Source organism: Labeo rohita, chromosome 1 (genome assembly GCF_022985175.1).
Source record: "Labeo rohita strain BAU-BD-2019 chromosome 1, IGBB_LRoh.1.0, whole genome shotgun sequence".
NCBI classification, from domain to species: domain Eukaryota; kingdom Metazoa; phylum Chordata; class Actinopteri; order Cypriniformes; family Cyprinidae; genus Labeo; species Labeo rohita.
This window is the reverse complement of record NC_066869.1, coordinates 33079228-33098949: the sequence shown is the minus strand read 5'-3', so window position 1 is coordinate 33098949 and position 19722 is coordinate 33079228. Positions and strand designations below refer to the sequence as shown.

At 34.1% G+C, this 19722-nt stretch overlaps 1 protein-coding gene across 6 annotated transcripts in view; it reads right to left on the bottom strand.

Annotated features, from left to right (window-relative positions):
* The window catches only part of trim2a (tripartite motif containing 2a), a 36167-nt gene that overhangs the window by 3238 nt on the left and 13207 nt on the right, over positions 1-19722 (bottom strand). For 5 of the 6 annotated variants that reach the window (XR_007827887.1, XM_051111525.1, XM_051111506.1 and 2 more), the window contains exons 2-10: positions 13014-13192; positions 10945-11179; positions 10624-10775; positions 7796-7976; positions 4502-5231; positions 3309-3412; positions 3012-3179; positions 2387-2555; positions 40-110 (exon numbers count right to left, since the gene is read on the bottom strand). Coding sequence is in view for 5 of the 6 variants with exons in the window: in XM_051111525.1 (XP_050967482.1) it covers positions 40-110; positions 2387-2555; positions 3012-3179; positions 3309-3412; positions 4502-5231; positions 7796-7976; positions 10624-10775; positions 10945-11179; positions 13014-13147 (1944 nt within the window). In the remaining variant the exon portion in view is untranslated. Of the gene's footprint in view, positions 1-39; positions 111-2386; positions 2556-3011; positions 3180-3308; positions 3413-4501; positions 5232-7795; positions 7977-10623; positions 10776-10944; positions 11180-13013; positions 13193-19722 lie in introns of those variants that run through there. The other variant, XM_051111538.1, reaches the window with a different exon arrangement.

Genomic DNA, 19722 nt, shown 5'->3' with positions numbered 1-19722 from the left:
GAATATGACATGACAATATACGAGAACAGATATTTTTACCTTAACAGAATGATTATGAAAATCGGTTACGATGATTTCATTATTTTGATTCACTGCGGCAAAGTGTGGACCTATGAAAATGAAATATAAAAAGTTAAACATTTAACATTTGCTACTAAAGCCCTCATCACACTAGCCCACCCAATATGGCATTTTATGATATGTGGCTTGGCCTTTCGGTTGAAAAATCGACTAGTGGGAACAGTGTTTTAGATAATGCATGAGCCTAAAGATAAAGCAATTTGAAAAGCATGTGGTCGTTAGATTAATGCTGCCTTCGTGTGCCTTCGAGAATTTGCCACTTCACATTTCTGAAGTCATAATTACGATTTTATCTTGTTCAAGTGCTTTGCTGTCAGAAAGAATAGGAGTTTTGAAGGACATTCTTGTCTGAATAACTATGAATCATCAAGGATATTCTTGCCTAATATTTGGGAAAATCATATTAAAGCTAAAATGTACAGAAGACATTTAGTCAATATACATCATATTTTAAATAAAATGTAGTCCTACTGTACACTTTCTAGCTAGTGAAAGACAGAGTATCTATATAGTCAGCTGGCTAGTTATTCTGGGTTTTTGTTTAAATACATACTTTTTCCCCTATGTAAAATAAATACAATATGCATCAAATAATTATTTATATACATAAATATACAACTGTAATGCCAAGACAAAGCAAAGCAAAATATAGATGTTGTGGGAAAAATTAATGAAACTTGAAGGTCCACTAAAGTGCTTTGAAACACATAGTGTTATTCCAAATGTTGACCTCATTTAAACTGAAACAGGAAGATAGGGTGGAACATATGAAGCAGCCCCGTCCCCTTTTTTAAATAGTCAGTAGCATTTTGTTTATATCACAGTTTGGGCCAGAGCTGTTGAGCTTGGTAAAGTGGCATTTGACAACGTATGACAGCTACAACCTCATCCATATTGCTATAAAATATAGCATTCTCTGTAGAATCAAAATGGGTATACATTTTGTGATTTGCGGCAATTCACGCATATGATCCGCTCCGCAGACTGTTTCAGCTGCAGCTTTAGCATCTATTCATAGTGCAGGGGGCGGGATGCTTCAGATTCTAGAGAGCATTTGATTGGACAGAAAGTTTGATGAGAAGCTGAAGTGCATAGTGATGTCATCAAAATCACTGATCTGTATGATCAGATTAGAGACTGTAAGTTTTAAATGCTTATATCTCTAAATGCGAATTTTGTCATTGTTTTGGAGTATAACCTTAACCTTAAAGGGGTCATCGGATGCCCATTTTCCACAAGTTGATAGGGTCTTAATGAAAAGTCTATAATATACTTTGGTTAAAAATTCTCAGTGGTTGTGTAAAACAACACCCTTTTTACCTTGCCAAAATCAGCTCTGCAAAATTCATCCTGTTCTGCTCAGGGCTGCTTTAAATGTTAATGAGCTCTGATTGCCCCGCCCCTCTCTTCTCTCTGTGGAGTGACGAGCCTGTTTACTTTAGCCACATTTAGCCACGTTTAGCTGCAACTTGCTAACTAGCACGTTATTAGGAAAGGTGATTGCAGAGATTAAAAAAAAATCCCCTTATACTCACTTCTGCTGTAGGTGAAGCTGGATCACGAATGATTTGCATGAACATAGACACATTTATGTAGATCGGGAGGCGCATTCCCTTCAAACAAACATAATCCACTGCATCTACAGCGGTTTAGATGTCGGGAGTTAAATGACGACCACTATGTTCATTATTACATCCAGCAACACAACACCTCAATCGCTCGATCTGAGATATTCTTGTCTAACGTACATCCCTGCTCTGGCATCAAAACAATGGAGGTTAGACTCTGACAGCTGACCTGAGGTAAGACGCTCATGTCAATCAACTATTGTGGGAGCGGCTTCTTGTCGGTGTGACGCATCTGAGAATGGCTCGATTTGAAAAAGGGGATATCATTTTTAGAGATTAATTAAAAACCACTGCATGGATTTTTATCATTATAGGGTAGATTTGTACATACACTGCCAACACACATTAATGTTCAAACAACATGAAAAAGTGAACTTTGCATCCAATGACCCCTTTAAGGCTAACATATTCATACTAAAAGCCAAAAATTAAAACCCCATGATTTCATGGGGACTTTAACAGTCACTACAACAATGTTTCTCTCCTCTGCCATGTTTAAAGTTTATGGCGTGTCCAACTCAGAAACTCGACTATCAAAATGATCTCAGTTTCCCAGACATAAATTGTATAGGAATTTCCAGTTCATGTCCAATTTCTGACTAGAAAACTTGTATTTACAATATTCTTTGCAGCATTTGAGGGCTGCATAAGTGCCAATATAAAACCCAGGTAAGTACCTGCAAATTGCTTGTCACTGTTGCCTCGGCTGCCAAACTTGGATACAAGTTTTCCATTGGGCTGGAAAATGAAGACGCAGCAAGATTTATTGTCAACCACAATGATGTGGCCATTTCTATCAACCGCTACACCCTTAGGACCCATGAGCTTCCCTGAGCCAATTTTAGTCTGAAAAAGACAGAGAACACAAGAGAGAAAGAAGTTACCAAAATTCAACCTACTGAAAGAATGTTCCTTCTATTCACATTATTCTTTAACACAGAAGTAAGCCTATGGGTGACCCGTTCATCAGCTGCTATAGAGAAATAACGAGAACAATAACAACGTGCAGTAAACAAGAAAATTGTTGGCACTACAAACCAGTGTGTTCATAATTAATGTGATACATTAAAACAATATGGTAGTAAGACACACCTATTTGCCACATCAAGTAGCAAAACGAGGTAAAAATAGCTGTACGCAAATAAGACTGGAAGCCAGACCCATAAAATTTACAAATGGCTGCATCCTCTCTTACTGGAAAAATAAGGTGGATATGTTTATTATTATACTAAGTATTTGGTAATAAATTTGACATAAACTTCAGCGCCACCGTTCTTCAATAAAACTTGCAGATGCAGATACCTTAAACTTGCCATCACTGGAGAAAATGCTGACCCATTTGTTATCGTAGTCAGCAATGATGATGTCACCACTAGGGTGCACAGCAACACCGGTGGGCCGTTGAAGCTGTCTTGGTGTTCGGCCCCTCACTCCAAAACGACTCTTAAATTGTCCATCATTTGAAAATATCTGTAAATAAAACAATTACCTTTCTTACAAATCTAAATCAAATCAATAAGCAACCCAGAGAACAGTGGTAAAAAGACTGATTCTTGTAGTGGATTTATTATGTGATTAGACAGGTGCAGAATTTTATACCTGAACACACTGATTGTTACTATCCGCTATCAGGACCTTGCCAATAGAAGAAGCAGCAACTCCCTGCAGATTGGTGAATTCACCCTTATTTCTGCCTTTAGTTCCTTTGGGAAAAAACACATATATGTTTTATATATTGTATATTTCAGATATATACTAGTGCATATACTAGTCAATTGATACAAAAAAACAAAAAACTAATTAATCACATTTTTAAGTTAATCGCAATTAATCCCACCTAACGTTAAAGTTTTTAGATATACTTTTACGTTACAATCATTTCACATTCAGTCTTCAAATTAATGTAGAAACAACATATTTTTAATATTTGTTAAATATGTTTTTATGACTGAAAGTATCACTGATACCAAAATTACTGATGTCTCTGGGAAACGGTTCTTTTTTTCCTAATATTTAATCATTGACTATAACCATTCAATATTATAGTATTATTGAGAGCTAATAATTGTAACATTTATTAGGCTTAAAAAATAACAACTAATTTAAGCTTTAAACTAATTTAAACTTAAAACAATCTTCACATAAACCCATTATTTACCAGTGCCCTTCAGCATGTAGGAAATATACAGAAATAGAATGAAGTTATCAAACACTAAATACGAAATGAAATATAGATGTATAAAAGATGTTATTGATTTCCCCTTTTTTTCTTTTGTTCTTTGACTAATAGACATTACAGCAGCTGGGTTACAGTAAAATATCTTATTCGGGTCAGTACTACATAACAAAGAACATGCATTTTATATAATCCTTCTTATTTTGGTAAAATAATCAACTAATGTAAACTTATTCAATTCAATTCAATTCAAATTTATTTGTTATATAATCCTTCTTATTTTGGTAAAATAATCAACTAATGTAAACTTATGACTTCAACCGTGCGTACAGACACATATACTATATAAATCATAATATAGGTAGTAAATATATGTACTTATATAACATTTCAAAAGCAATATTATCCTTCATGCTTAATATATTATTGTAATGCCTTTTTCTTAAAAAAGTGTATTTAGTAGATTAATAACTGTACTAATTTGTAACTCATAATATTTTTGCCTGCCAAACACCTTTTACAGACGTTTCACAAGAGCAGCGTGCCTTTTTTCTTGATTAGGGCAGGATGTAGACATAGAAAATGGTGCTACAAACTAGATGTGTGTTCATCATACCAATTCGGAACATGAGGTCATCTTCAATTGGGTTTTCTTTCCGTTTGCCTGTGCTGTACATGCTGGCAGGGCGTTTGATGGCACGCTGTTTCACATGGCTACTACTTCCTGGAGATTTGAGGCGTTTCTTGCCCCCGTCCGCAGTCAGGGAGATGTCTGTCAATTTGCTGGCACGTATGCTGAATGGGCTGCCCCTAATATGCTGATCATACAGCTTTAGCGAGAGCGTGAAGCGGCCCTCACACGGGACCGTGTATACAAACTCATAAGTGCCATTTTTATGATCCGTGACTTCACCTTCCCCCACTACAGTTCCATCAGAGGCAGAAAGATCAGCTATTAGCAGAGCATTTCCTGTCCGGCACAGTCCGCCATCTCTGTCTTTTGTTGTTATGGTCACAGAAGTAGGCTGCCCCACGATACAATGCCTCAGGCCTTCACCGGTGGCAACAGTTTCTGCTGCAACAGCATTGGTGGTTATTATAGCACCAAGGTTGTGGATGGATTTGCGAAGACCGTCCGTCTCCACCAAGAAGTCCAGCTGGCTGTTCTCCTCTGGTCGAAGTGGGAGCTCCTGACTTGCCAGCTCATCAAGACGCTCACTCATCTGCTTCTTGACCAATAGGACTTCAGCTTCTGAGCCGTGATTAAGAGCCTGCTCTGTGAAACTGCAACTGCTGCGAATGCCCTCCTGCCCCTGCAGCAACGACTCCAGCTGGGCTTGCAAAACCTAAAATGACACACAAGTGATATATTTATATACATACAGTACATGTACAAACATTTACAGACACTGCAGCACACATAGATGATACACACATTAATTATACATACAGCAGAGTCTAAAAGGTCCAATGAAAATCTGTTTTTAGATTGAGAAAGGTTTAGTTTTAGAATACATGAAGTATAGACATTAACTAAATGTTTAAGATTTAGTAGTAGGGTATTTTTTCTAGATTACTAATCAAATGCAACAAATCTGTGATCATATGCACTTCTTTGAATAGAAGGTCAGATATTTTTGCTTCTATTAAAGCACAAGATTCTGAAACATTCTCAAATTATGCTGGACAACCTGTCATTCAGGTTTTCTACAAAACTCCTTGATATACTTGATATAACATGCAAAAACTCTGATGACAATATAATTTGTAGAAACTGTACTTTATTTAACATAAGCAAATACTACATAGTAATTACTATGTAATAGTTACATAGTAATTACTATGTAGTATTTTTTAAGTATAGAGCATATCTACTAAAATATAATATTATATTACAATAAATAAATTTAATTTACAATATAATAATGTATAAATTTAATACATTATACTGTACAATACCAGTCAAAAGATTTTTAATGTTTTTTGAAGAATTCTCTTCTGCTCACCAAGCCTGCATTAATTTGATCCAAAATACAGCAAAAGCAGTTATATTGTAAACAAGTTTATTAAAACTATTTAAAATAATTTCTATTTAAATATATTTTAAAATATCATTTATTCCTGTGCTCAAAGCTACATTTTCAGCATCATTACTCCAGTCTTCAGTGTCACATGGTCCTTCAGAAATCATTCTAATATGCTGATTTGCTGTTCAAGAAATATATATTTTTATCATTTATTATTATTATTATTATTATTATTATTATCAATATTTAAAACAGTTGAGTACATTTTTTTCAAGATTCTTTGATGAATAGAAAGATCCAAAGATCAGCATTTATCTGAAATAAAATTTTTTGTTACATTATACACTATAAACCATTTAAAAGCGTGGTGTCAGTATAATTATTTATTTATTTATTCTGGGGGGAAATAAATGATGGAAATTAACACATTTAATTAACAAGCATGCTTTAAATTTGTTTTAAAGTGATGATAAAGACATTTATAATGTTTCAAAAGATTGTTATTTCAGATAAATACTGTTCTTCTGGATTTTCTATTAATTTCTATTGCTGTTGAACTGGAGTAATGATGCTAAAAATTCAGCTTTGAAATCACAGGAATAAACTACATTTTAAAATATATTCAAAAATATTTTAAATAGTAAAAGTATTTCAAAATTTTACTGTTTTTGCTGTACTTTGGATCAAAAAAATGCAGACTTGATAAGCAGAGAGGACTTCTTTAAAAACACAAAATCTTACTGTTCAAAAATTTTGACAGGTAGTGTGTGTTATACAAAAATGTATATGATTTATTTATAATAATACATATTTTTTTATATATTAGTATTATTTATGAAGGATCATTTGATACTGAAGACTGGAGTAATGACTGCTGAAAAATCTGTTTTGCCATCACAATAAAAAATTAAATAGAAAATAGAAATAAAATATTTATAAAACATTATAAGTTAATCGGGGCTTAAAGATAATATAACAACTAGCATTAAATTAACAACAATTCTTGACATGCACACATAGGTCTTCATTTGCTGAATCTACCATTTCTATCAGGTCTGATACATCAGTAATCACAGAATGACAGTGACACTGGCCAAGGATCAAATGTAATAAACACTCTGACAGATGCTTTGATAAATCCATCATCCACACACAAACAACACAGCTCACATCTGGAGTATGTTCAATCATTAACTACAACTGTCATAAAAAAAACTATCACATGAAAATAAAATGTGACACAAACAGTTTGCTTCTCAAACTCTGAAAACAAAACTCCATAAAACTGAAGTCAGAATCCTCCCTCACCTCAACTTGTTTATCACAGTCCTCTTCCATTACAAAGCTTCAAAATATGCGTGCCTGTTAGCGACTAGCTGTGCTGCCTTTGTTTACTTTGCGTTTAAGAGCTCAGGTGATTTTGTAGTTGGTCTGGTTCTCCCAGATGAATCATTCCCATGTGACGCACTGCCAGCTGCCAGGACTGATCTCAGACCCTCACAGAAGTATGTGCTACAGTTATTCATTTGTTCAATCATTTACCACGGCAAGACAGTGTGAATGATACGGGAGGAGCCATGATGGACGGGTGTACAACAACAGTGCAGGAAGTAAACAAAGAATAAATCTGGTCTATGTCTGGTCTACTTTCCAACAGTCAACATTTGCCTACTTAGACAGGAAGAGGCAGCTTATAAAACAGCCAAACATAGCTAATAGATTTTATTCAACATTCAGGAGTAGGTAAATCTGAAAACATATAGGATTAAGGCTATTTTAACATAATGTTGAAAGCAAAACAAAATGCTGAATATCTTGCAAATATTTGAGGGAACATCCTGTAACCACATTACAAAAGTAATAGCCTGTAGAAGTGTACTAGCCTTCTGTTTGAGTCCGTAGTTGACCTCAAGCTCCATCAGCAGAACACTTTTGCGTACGTTGAGGGTCTTCTGAAGTTCCTCAAAAGTAGCATGAATCACTTCTTCTATTGAACTCTTCTGATTGCTCAGTTGCTGTAGAATATCAGACAAAACTTCCAGCGCAGAGTCAATTTCTGGCAGTCTAAGAAAAAAAAGATAAAGTTACATATTTTCTCTCATTTTATGTTACTTTTATTTTATTTTTTATATATCACCAGTCAAACATCTGGACAAATCTACTCTTTCTTTTTCATTTATATTACTACTATTTTATACAGAATTATAGTAAAGTCATCAAAACTATAAAACAGGGCTGTACAATTCTGCCCCTGGAGGGTCTCTGTCCTGCAGAGTTCAGCTCCACCCCACTTAAATACACCACAAAAAAATGTGGCCAGTTAATCTGTACATTAACCAAACTAACCTGTCTACTTAAGATCTGCATTCTAAGAGGCATGTGTATTAACTTTACTTACATTTATTGGTTAGGGTTAGTTTATTTTATTTCATAAACTGCATATGTACAGTAGCCCATATTTAAATAATTTAATGTTATTCATAATTTATGTTCGTACTTAAATTATTTTTGTATTTAAACTTTTTCACTTAGTTTTGTCTCACTTACTGTGTACACACTTATTAAACACATTCTTTTAATGCGCTAAATAATATGTTTAAACACTACCAGTCAAAAGATAAATACATAAATACATTTTAAAATATATTAAATTATTCCAAAAACAGTTATTTTAAGTAGTAAAAAATATTTTAAATTGGTACTGTTTTTGCTGTACTTTAAATTAAATGACTGAAACTTTTGACTGGTAGTGTATGTAGTTATGTAAGTAGTTGATTAATGTTACAGTATGGTTCACTTTTTCATATCACTTTTTCACCTGCAATTAATGATGAAACAATGGTGAGATTTAAAAAAAATAAAACCCAAATCAATGGTAATGTCATTAAATCAACATTATAAAGTGATGATTGTTCTTCATCACTTGTTATACACCCTCAGTTGATCTTGAAACAATGTTGAATTAAAAAAAAAAAACAATTATATATATATATATATATATATATATATATATATATATAATAAACAAAAGATTATGATACACTATGATGTTGATTCTACATCACTGTTGTTGAATCAACATTGAAATAAAAAAAAAATCTTTGGTAATATTATTGGATTGGATATTAACCACTTTTGTTTTTTGTTTTTGTTTTTTTTTTCTACTGAAGTGTCAGCATTAACTACATTAATATTTTTTGTGCACAAAGAAAACAAAAATAACTTCATTCAACAGTTTCTTCTTTTCAATTTCAGTCTCTGCCACCATTCACAGGAGTCCCATGACACATGCGTGATGATGCTGACACTCTGACCTAGAACATCCATCTCTCTTTGTTCATCTGGGGGCAGTCGTGGCCTAATGGTTAGAGAGTCTGCCTTGTAACCTGAAGATCACAGGTTTGAGTTTCAAGTCCAGCAGGGATTGTAGGTGGGGGGGAGTGAATGATCACTCTCTTCCACCCTCACTACCATGACTGAGATGAGACCCTTGAGCAAGGCACTGAACCCCCAACTGCTCCTCGGGCACTGCAGGTGTGTGTGTGCACTAGGAGGGGTTAAATGGCAAATGGCACAAATTCCGAGTATGGGTCACAAAATCTTCAGACATGTTTACGAAGACTGTTTTATGTACACCATGTGTCTTCTTTTGCTTGAAATTGCTGAATAAAGTCATTATTTTAGTTTTTTTTTTGCACAAAAAGCATTCTTGTAGCTTCCTAACATTACGGTTGAACCACTGATCTCACATGGATTTTAACAACGTTCTTACTATCTTTCTGGGCCATCTGAACATTTCTGTCTTGTTGCTGTCTATTCAGGGTCAGAAAGCTCTTGGATTTCATAAAAAAATTTGTGCTCCAAAAATGAATGAAGGTCTTACAGGTTTGGAACGACATGAGGGTGAGTAATTAATGACAGAATTTTTATTTTTGGGTGAGCTATCCCTTTAAGTCAATGTACCTAATTACAGTCAGTAACAACAGAAATCAAACACAAAAAACAAGTCCCTAAAACAAATGAATCAGGAAATAATTATAATTAAATAAAGTATATATTGTTTTAAACTGTACCAAAGAAGTTGTATGAATATGTTAGATGACTGAGTAGACAAGACTCCTCTATAGAATGCACCTGTTTTCCCTTTAATGAGGAAGCATTAGTTACTAAGAAGAGAACATATAAAACCACAGTGGGTGTTTCTTAATCAGTGGGAATTACAAAAGGTGTTTTTATTTTTTTTGTTTTTTTTGCTGCTTTACACAAAGACCCAATCCTAAACCAAGCACCCAATGGATTAGAACAAATCAGGTAAAGCAGTTGAAAATGTCTGTTAAGTTTAAAAATGTTTTACATACTTTTATGATGTATTCATTGACAACAAATCAATGTTAGTTCAATATCCCTGCCTCCACCCATCTGTGTTCTTGGCTTTCATCTAAATTTCAATGTCGATCCTACATACTTTAAAATACTGAAATGTCAAACCTCAATGTTTGCATGAAAACTTTGTATCAGTGTCACCTTGCTATCTGGGATATTTGATGTTTAATGGCGCAATGACTTATTCACAGGAGTAAATTGCAGCAGTTACTGTGCTTTTCTTTATTCTGCATAACCAGCCCTATTTTTAATGAGACATTTTGCTTAAACATAAAACAACACAAGTTACAATTCTGTAGCAATGTGTACATGGGCATATGTTACATGCCTGTTTTTGACAGCGTCCAGCTGCTCCTGTAGCGAGGCTTTGTGCTGTTCTAGAACATCCTTGAGCGGGACGGTGGCGTGTTCTGCATGTTCACCGCTAGTACACTCCTCACACATGGCTGTCTCGCACGGTGGACAGTAGAACTCCATTACCTGACAAAATAAAGTGATAAATTATAATATTATTACATTATGTTCTCCCTTTGCAAAAACTGAACAGAATGCAACTTGCCTGGAGGAAAATACTAATATACAGTAGCATACAGTGAGGCGTCTATACGCTAGAGATTTTTTTAATGCTGCGCTGCTGTGTAATTCTTACATTTCCTCCATGATTGGGACAGGAGAGTGGTTGTCCAGTGGCCACTCCATTGATAGCATCTGTGCAGTCCTCACTGAGGTTAGTATCTGGGCTCCTCTTTAGCACCTCCATTAGGTTGGTGATGAAGAAATTACCCTGAAGTGCCGCCACACCCTTCTCCGGCAGGATGGAGGTCTGACGGCACACGGGGCAAGACAGAGTTAAACTGTGGGCGGGAATGTAGTTCTGCAGACACCTGGAGATACGGAAACAGGTTATTGAAAAAACAACCTCTGTGGCAGTGACTGGCTATTACAAAAATACATATTCATTTGTGTACCAAGTGTTTTAGGAGAACTCAAATACAAAAAACAGACACTGTGACCAACTTTTCTTCTCTCTTGTGACATACATCTGAGCAAAATGGCTTATCAAGCAGGGGGAAAAAATGCAGGGCAGGAAGTTGTCCATTGCAAATTGATTGTATCACAGAGGTTTGGTGATGCTGCAAACTAAATGGATAATTGTAACAAGGGGCAAAATAAACATCTTGGGTTATTCAAACAGCCTGACTGGGAAACTAATATAAGCACTTAAAATATTTGTGGAAATAGTTTAGATCTAATTTATTGTCATTCTAAAGTAAGGCTAATGTGGTTTATCTGTACTCTTACGAAACTTATCCATGGTTTTACTACAAATAAAACCAAAAAACACAGTTCCTATAGTTGAACCATGGCAACCACAAATTAGCCATGGTTTTGCAACAACTAACTATAGTTTTACTATGGTATTTGTAGTAAAACAATGGTTATACAAATGGTAGTGCATGTATATATTTAAGAAAAAAAATATGTTTATATATTAAATATATATATATATATATGAATATAAATATATACATGTAAATAAATGTAAATATTTTCAAAACATATGCTGTATGTGTGTGTCTTTATATATACATAATACATAGACACAGTAAACACATATATGTTATGACCACAAAAACGTTTATTTTGGATGCAGTTATTCGCAATTGTTCCCTGCACTAACAAATGGTAATCAATACACCAAAAAAAACATGGTTACTTCACTTTTGCTACAATAAAACCATGGATAATTTTTCTAAGAGTATTACACTAATACTGTAAGACAAATTAAACTTAACAATAATAATAAATCTTACAATAATGCATAGGTTGCACAGCAAAATTAACAGGTTTATCATCTTTTAAAACAGAAAATGCTTATAGTATCTTTCTTTGTTGTCTATGTGTTTGTTTCAGTACATCCATTTTTACGTTATTTCCTGTTTTGTTGTCTGCTTTCTTGTTTGTTTCCCTTTTCTGGAAAAGTTTGATTACCATCAAGTGTCAGCAACAATGACTGCTAATTACTCCTGTCATTACTGGCCAATGAGAGGAAGTGCAATGAGATAAATGCTGGATGGAAACAGTGTTATGGTGAGATGCAGCTTCGACGTGATATACTGTAGTGCTTCCTCCTGCATTTTGCATTAACAAATTTGTCAGTTATCCTATTGAAACATCTCATGTTATTTTTGCATACTGTTGTCATATAACTGTGTTATTTGTCAAAAACAAAAACTCTGTAGTAGACATTTCCAGTGCACTTCTTTGTTTGTAATGGCATTGCACACGTTTTGTTGTTTTTTCTCAGTTTTGTTCTGTTACAGGTGTGATTTTGTTTATTAGGTTGTTAAAGAAATAGCTCACCCAAAAATGAAAAATGATCTTGAAGAATCAGCTGTTTTGTCTATACACTGATAGTCAGTGAGGTCCACAACAACACTGGATTTCACTGAATTTCTTTGTATGGGCATTTTTTGTGGTCCTCCAAAAGTGAATATATGAAAGGAATGAAATTAACGTGAATAACTGATAGCAATCTGATTTTCATTTTGGGTGAACTATCCCTTTAAGTTCTGTTCTGCATATTACAAATCTATCTAATGAGTAAACTTACCCTTACAGATGTAAAGAATGGAATTTAATAATGTTATTTACACTCAGCTTTGCTAACAAAACAAGTATTTAGTACTAATAAATAAATTGAGCAACATAATGTACCTTTCACAGAAGGTGTGAAGGCAGGGAAGGACCTTGGGATTGTTGTAGCGATCCAGACAGATGCTGCAAATCAGGAACTGTTTGTCGATCTGACGCACCACAGGACTTGGGAGGGTTGAAGCTTCAGTGGCCATCCTAACACTCTGTCAAAGACCTCCCACACTCCTTCAGCCCGGACCCTACGGAGAGGGTACAGGAGTTAAAACAAAAAGATTAAAAAAAAAAAAAATGGTGATGTGAGATGTTTTTCATAGGAAGGCCCACAAGATGTAGCTGTTTCTTTTCTGAAAATATACTCCATTCATTCATATGAACAAGGTGCTAGGGGGCAGCAATGAATATCATGTCACAACACTGGAATCTCTGTACTCAGGAAATCTGGTGTTTTTAACCATTACAAGGCAGATTAATAATTAAAGCATGCTGTGGTGACTTATTATGTCTGTCTGTGTTAAAGTGAGCCCAAAGATTCAGATAAACAGTGACCTGATCTAAGTGTAAAGTCATACATTTACAGTACAATATTAAATGTCACATATTCTGGTACTGGAGTACCACATGTAGACTCCTTGTGATCAACTGTGTGCTTTGCTAATTTATTTGTCATTTTGGATTAAACGTATCATATATGTTCAAAAGCTAATGAGACATTTTGATTCACATAAGATCAATTCTGACCAGTATGAGTTTAACATGGATGACATATTTTTGAAGGCCAATACAAGAGTTATAGCACTTCTGGTTCTGTCACCCTGAAGTCAATGTTTTATAATTTGATTTAAATTACATTTGATTTAGATTACAAAGATTTAACAGTGTTATTAAATGATTAGTGTTTTAAATATTAACTAAGTTCACTTCCAGAACAAAAATTTACAGATAATTTACTCTCCCCCTTGTCATCCAAGATGTTCATGTCTTTCTTTCTTCAATTGTGAAGAAATTATTTTTTTTGAGGAAAACATTTTAGGATTTCTCTCCATATAGTGGGCTTCTATGGCGGCCCTGAGTTTGAACTTCCAAGATGCAGTTTAAATGCAGCTTCAAATGGCTCTACATGATCCCAGACGAGGAAGAAGGGTCTTATCTAGCGAAATGATCAGTTATATTCTGAAAATAATTACAATTTATATACTTTTTAACCTCAAATGCCGTCTTGTCTGGCCTTGCGTGAACTCTGTGTATTGTGGTTCATGACAGTTAGGGTAGGTTGAAAAACATCTCATTTTCTTCTCCAACTTCAAAATCATATCCTATATCGCTGTTTTACCTTTTTTTTTGAAGGGATTTCATCTTCTTGCAAGTTCACAGAAAATGAGATGGGAGTTTTTCGACCTACCCTAACTGTCTTGAACAAGAACAAGAGTTCACGCAGAGCTAGACAAGACAAGCATTTGAGGTCAATTTTTTTAATGAAAATAACTGATCGTTTCGCTAGATAAGACCCTTCTTTCTGAGCTGGGATCATTTAGAGCTCTTTGAAACCATTTTAACTGTATTTTGGAAGTTCAAATGGCACCATAGAAGTCCACTGTATGGAGAGAAATCCTGAAATGTTTTCCTCAAAAAACGTAATTTCTTATCGACTGAAAAAAGAAAGACATAAACACCTTGGATGACAAGGGGGTCAGTAAATTATCTGTAAATTTCTGCTCTGGAAGTGAACTTTTTTAGGTGAACTTTATGACAAGGGTAATCTAAATGGCAAAAAATGAGGAAATGAGCAGATACAACTTTTTGGCAATGTTTAATGCTTTTTGAAGATTTTAACGACCCTTTAAAAATGCTTGGTTACGTTGTTGCCTTGTTGCCAGTGTAACAACCTGAGACTATCACCAGTTTTGTAAAATCCATTTTTATCTGCTTTGCAGAGTTTCAAGAGCACAATTCTCCTAAGATGTTTTCAGAACAGATATAGCCGTAGCAGTAAATATTTCACTAGGCCTTTAAAAGCTGTCTCGTTTAATGCACACAATGCAGAAAGCCAAGCAGGAGAACAGTCCAGATGTCCTCAGTGCTGAGCAGAGCAGAATCATGCATGTGTGAGTCGATCTACTGGCCACAAAGTGCTCAGTGAAAGTCAAACTTTAAATACAGGCTTTCGGACAATATCTGTGTAACAGACTGGAAAAGATGCTCTGGTGTGGCATATGAAAGCTCATAAAAAGAAAATTAATGGGCTTGTCTGTTTTGGATGCCGTATAAGGTAATAATTTTAGAGGGAAACATAAATCTCTTACATATTGGGAAACCTATTTAAGTCTAGCAAAGCAACATACTCCATTGTGGATAGAGGGTAACCACTGGAAAAAAAACCTACTTTCACATTTTAATTCAGTCACATTAAAGTGATAATTTACCCAAAAACACTCTGTCACCATTTATTCACACTCAAGTTGTTCCAAACCTGAGTTTCTTTCTTCTGTTGAACACAAAAGAAGATATTTGGAGGGAAAATACTATGGAAGTCAATGGCTACCAGCAACTGTTTGGTTACCAACATTCTTTAAAAACATATAGTACACACGCAAATCTGTGGTAAGTGCGTCAAATTAAAAATAAACCAAAAAAATATAACCAACATTCTTCAAAATATCCTCTTTTGTGTGCAACAAAAGAAAGAAATTCATACAGGTTTGGAACAACATGAGGGTGAGTAAATGATTCATTTCTGGATGAACTATCTTTTTTAAACTTTACCTTATCATGAACACAAATACAGTGATAAAAACAAGTTTTAAAATTTGATCTTTAACACCAAACCGACAGCTTGTATCATCCAGTCGATTCTCAGTGGCGAGGAAAATTGAGACTTCATGCTATAAGATTAAAATGCTTCAGGTTACCACAATACCAGCATGGTTCCACTCAAACCCATTTGTTCTGTAATTGCTATCATTTCCTGTGAGGAGTAGATCAATCCTTATTCTTTTCTTTAAATCTTTTTCCTTTTATTTTGCTCTGCCTCCAGCACAATTCTTTGAGCTTGCTGGATCTTAATCATAAGCTCTTCTTCTTATCAGTACCACTGTTTCTTTAAGCACAGCTGCTGTGTAATGGGGTAGGTGATATACTGGTAGACATGATTTGTTAACCGGTAGAAATTTGCGACTATCGTCTCTATCACAGTTACAAGCTCACGTGAAGTTACTGTGGTACATGGTCATGAAAATGTATCGCTTCCACATGTTTTTAAGTATCGCAGTTTAAAAACAAGTGATTTTAAGCCGTTCTTTTGCTATATGCGCGTGCTGTCTGAGAGCCAGTCACTCCATGAAATCGGTGCCTTTTGCATCCCTAAGAAATAATCAAACATAGATTTAATATAACAACAAATGCTTTCATCAATATTACATAAAACAACTCAATTAAATATTATGTGAAATAATTTAAATAGCATTTATGCTGGTACGGGTAAGGTTTTTGGCTTGTCCTTCACTATTTCTTTTTCAGCAGGACTTTTAATTTGCAAAATGAAGGTAAAATTATATAAAAATCACATGTGAACATTGTTTTGGCCCAAGTATGCTTTTTTTTTCTATAAAATATAAATCATTTTATTGGTGTCCCCTGTTTTAAAGTCAGCCCTGTTACCCTCATCAAAAATAATGTACATTCAAGTGACATCATTTTTAGGAGGTTACATAATCTCTCAACCAGGATTCCAACACTTAAAACATAATCATGTTTCTCTCACTCCTCCATAATTTTCTATTTTTGATTATTTATGAGGCTTGACAGAGGGGGACTGGGGAATCATGCAATGTCAATGCTGTTACCATTTTTAAAATGTAAATTTAAAAATTATTTCTATATTAATATAATCAATATCTACAAGTACAACCCTATCAAAGTGTACAATATGTGCTTTTGTGAACTTAACTATTAGCTAGCAATTAGCAAATTTGTTTGAAATCATCAAAACCTGTTACTGTCAACCTGTAACAGTAACACTTGTGTTGGTAACAGGGTTGAGAAAATACCAAAACATTAGGTAGAAAAATAGTCATAAAATAATAAATTACATAGCCTGAGATGGCACAATACAATTTCTTGTCATTTTAAGGTGTCTTCACTTCACAGATATTTAAAAAAATATTGATTAAACTTATTTTATTTTTCAATTTTTTCAAGTGGAAAAAGAACCGATTTAGTGGAATGACCCATACATCTGATTACTTATACAATGTATGCATCATTTAAAGTTGTTCTACTGTAGTTTTTTTTTTGTCCTATTGTAATTACTTGCTTATTCTTATTTAATCACTGACTGTTTACTTGTCTTCAGTAAAGTTTTTTTTTTTTTTTAATTTATGCTAGTATTAGTTTTTTTTTGTGATACTGACACTGGTGGCAAGAATTATGAAATTTCTATGGTATATAAAAAAATTGATATCATAAAGACCTTATTTAAAGCAAAACTATTTCTACCCAGTTCCTAATTTTAATAATAAATGTCAAATATCAAAGTCATTGATACTGAAAGGTCCTGCTCTGTACCAGTGTTTACTGTTAACTAAAACTGAAAGCATTACAATTAAAATTGTTTCAATAAGCAAATAGTTGAAGAACTTAAACATAAACTTCAAACTATAAAGAAAATAAAAATGTATTGAAGCTAAAGAAATATTTAATTATCAAAAATGCTAAAAGCAGAAAAATTACTAAAATAAAAACCTGAAAACATAAAATCTAATATAATTCTAATCATAAAACATATAATACTAAAATAGTTTATATATACTGTGACATTCAAAAAACTTTCTCCTCTGTTGAAAATAAGCTGCAAATAGCTTGTTCTGCACTTCTGTAAATTTCTGACATGAGACAGATGAATGCATTTTAACGCATGAACACACATGCACTCACTTTAACACATCAACAACGCCCACTTAGTATTTACAGTCCTGACACACCCAGTTGCGATGAAGAAACAGAGAGGAAAATGGATACCATTGATAACATCAGAGGAACTAATGATAAGAGTTCATTGTAAGAGCATCTGTCAGACCTTGTGATGTTCCTGACTGTGTGTAGAACAAGATGCTATAATGTACATATCATACAAATGTACATATTGCACCTAAAATCAGCTTTAAAAATGGCTAGGGAGACACTGGCTTTAGAGATGTTACAAGCAGTTTATGAGAAAACATCTACAAACTGTCATCTGTGATTTGATTCACAGGAAGCGCAGATTAGCTTTCAATGTAGGGCATGTCACAAATACTGTAGATCAGTAAGATGGAGAGAAACAGGACACAGTCACAGTGCTGAAGTGGATCCCTCAAGGGCATCCACCCCCTCATTCTGCTTGAAAAAAGCTTCAGCGACACCATATCACCATAGCAACACTGAGAGACGGAAGGAGGCCGTGAACATCTGAACCAGAGCATAAGGAGGCGTTCACACCGGACAAGTTCTTAAATTAAAATCAGCTAGACAGAATGCAACGGAAGTGAATTAAGTTAACTCCCATACACTGATGCAAATATGTCATTATGATAACATATTCTAACATTGTACATGTATATATGCTTATATATGCTTAACCTGCATCAAATTAATGTTGACTGTAAAACAATGGAAAATTAGATCAAGATTTGTCCACTGTTTTACAATTGACGTTAATTTGATGCCCATTTTCAACCGTTTTTTAATGACATCAAATGGCAGAGCTCATGGTGGAAGATGCTGAAAAAACAATGAGACATGGGGCATTGGGCAAAGATGTCTACAGTTGAGGTCAAAAATCTGTATCAGAATCTGCAAAATGTTAATTATTTTACCAAAATAAGAGGAATCATACAAAATGCATGATATTTTTTATTTAATACTGACCAGAATAAGGTATTTTACATAAAAGACATTTACATATAGTCCACAAGAGAAAATAATAGCTGAATTTATAAAAATGACCCCATTCATAAGTTTACATACATTTGATTTTTAATACTGTGTTCTTATCTGAATGATCCACAGGTGTTTTTTTGTTGTTGTTGTTGTTGTTTGTTTGTTTAGTTATAGTTGTTCATAAATCCCTTGTTTGTCCTGAACAGTCCTAAGCTGCCCGCCACTCTTCAGAAAAATACTTTAGGTCCCACAAATTCTTTGTTTTTTTTAGCATTTTTGTGTATTTGAACCCTTTCCGACAATGAATGTATGATTTTGAGATCCATCTTTTCAAACTAAGGACAACTATTACAGAAGTTTCAAACGATGCTCCAGAATAAAAAACTATGCATTAAGAACCAGGGGTAAAAAATTTAATATATTCATATATCATATATTCATTTAGTACTGCCCTTCAAAAGCTACAGAAGATACTTACATGTTTCCCAGAAGTCAAAATAACTTAATTCTACCCTGATCTTCAAATTTAAAAAGTTTTCAAAAAGTTTTAACTCCCCGGCTCTTAATGCATTGTGTTTCCTTCTGAAGCATCAGTGAGAATTTGAACCATCTGAAATTTGAACTATTATTTTCTCTTGTGGACTACATGTAACCATCTTATATGTGAAATATCTTATTCAGATCAGTACTAAATAAAAAATAAAGCATTTTGTATGATCCTTTTATTTTGGTAAAATAATTACCTTTTTGCAGATTCTGCAACGTGTATGTAAACTTTTGTCCTCAACTGTATGTTTCGCACACATATAGCACAATTACAAAAAAAAAACAAACACAGATGGAAAAAAATCAAAGA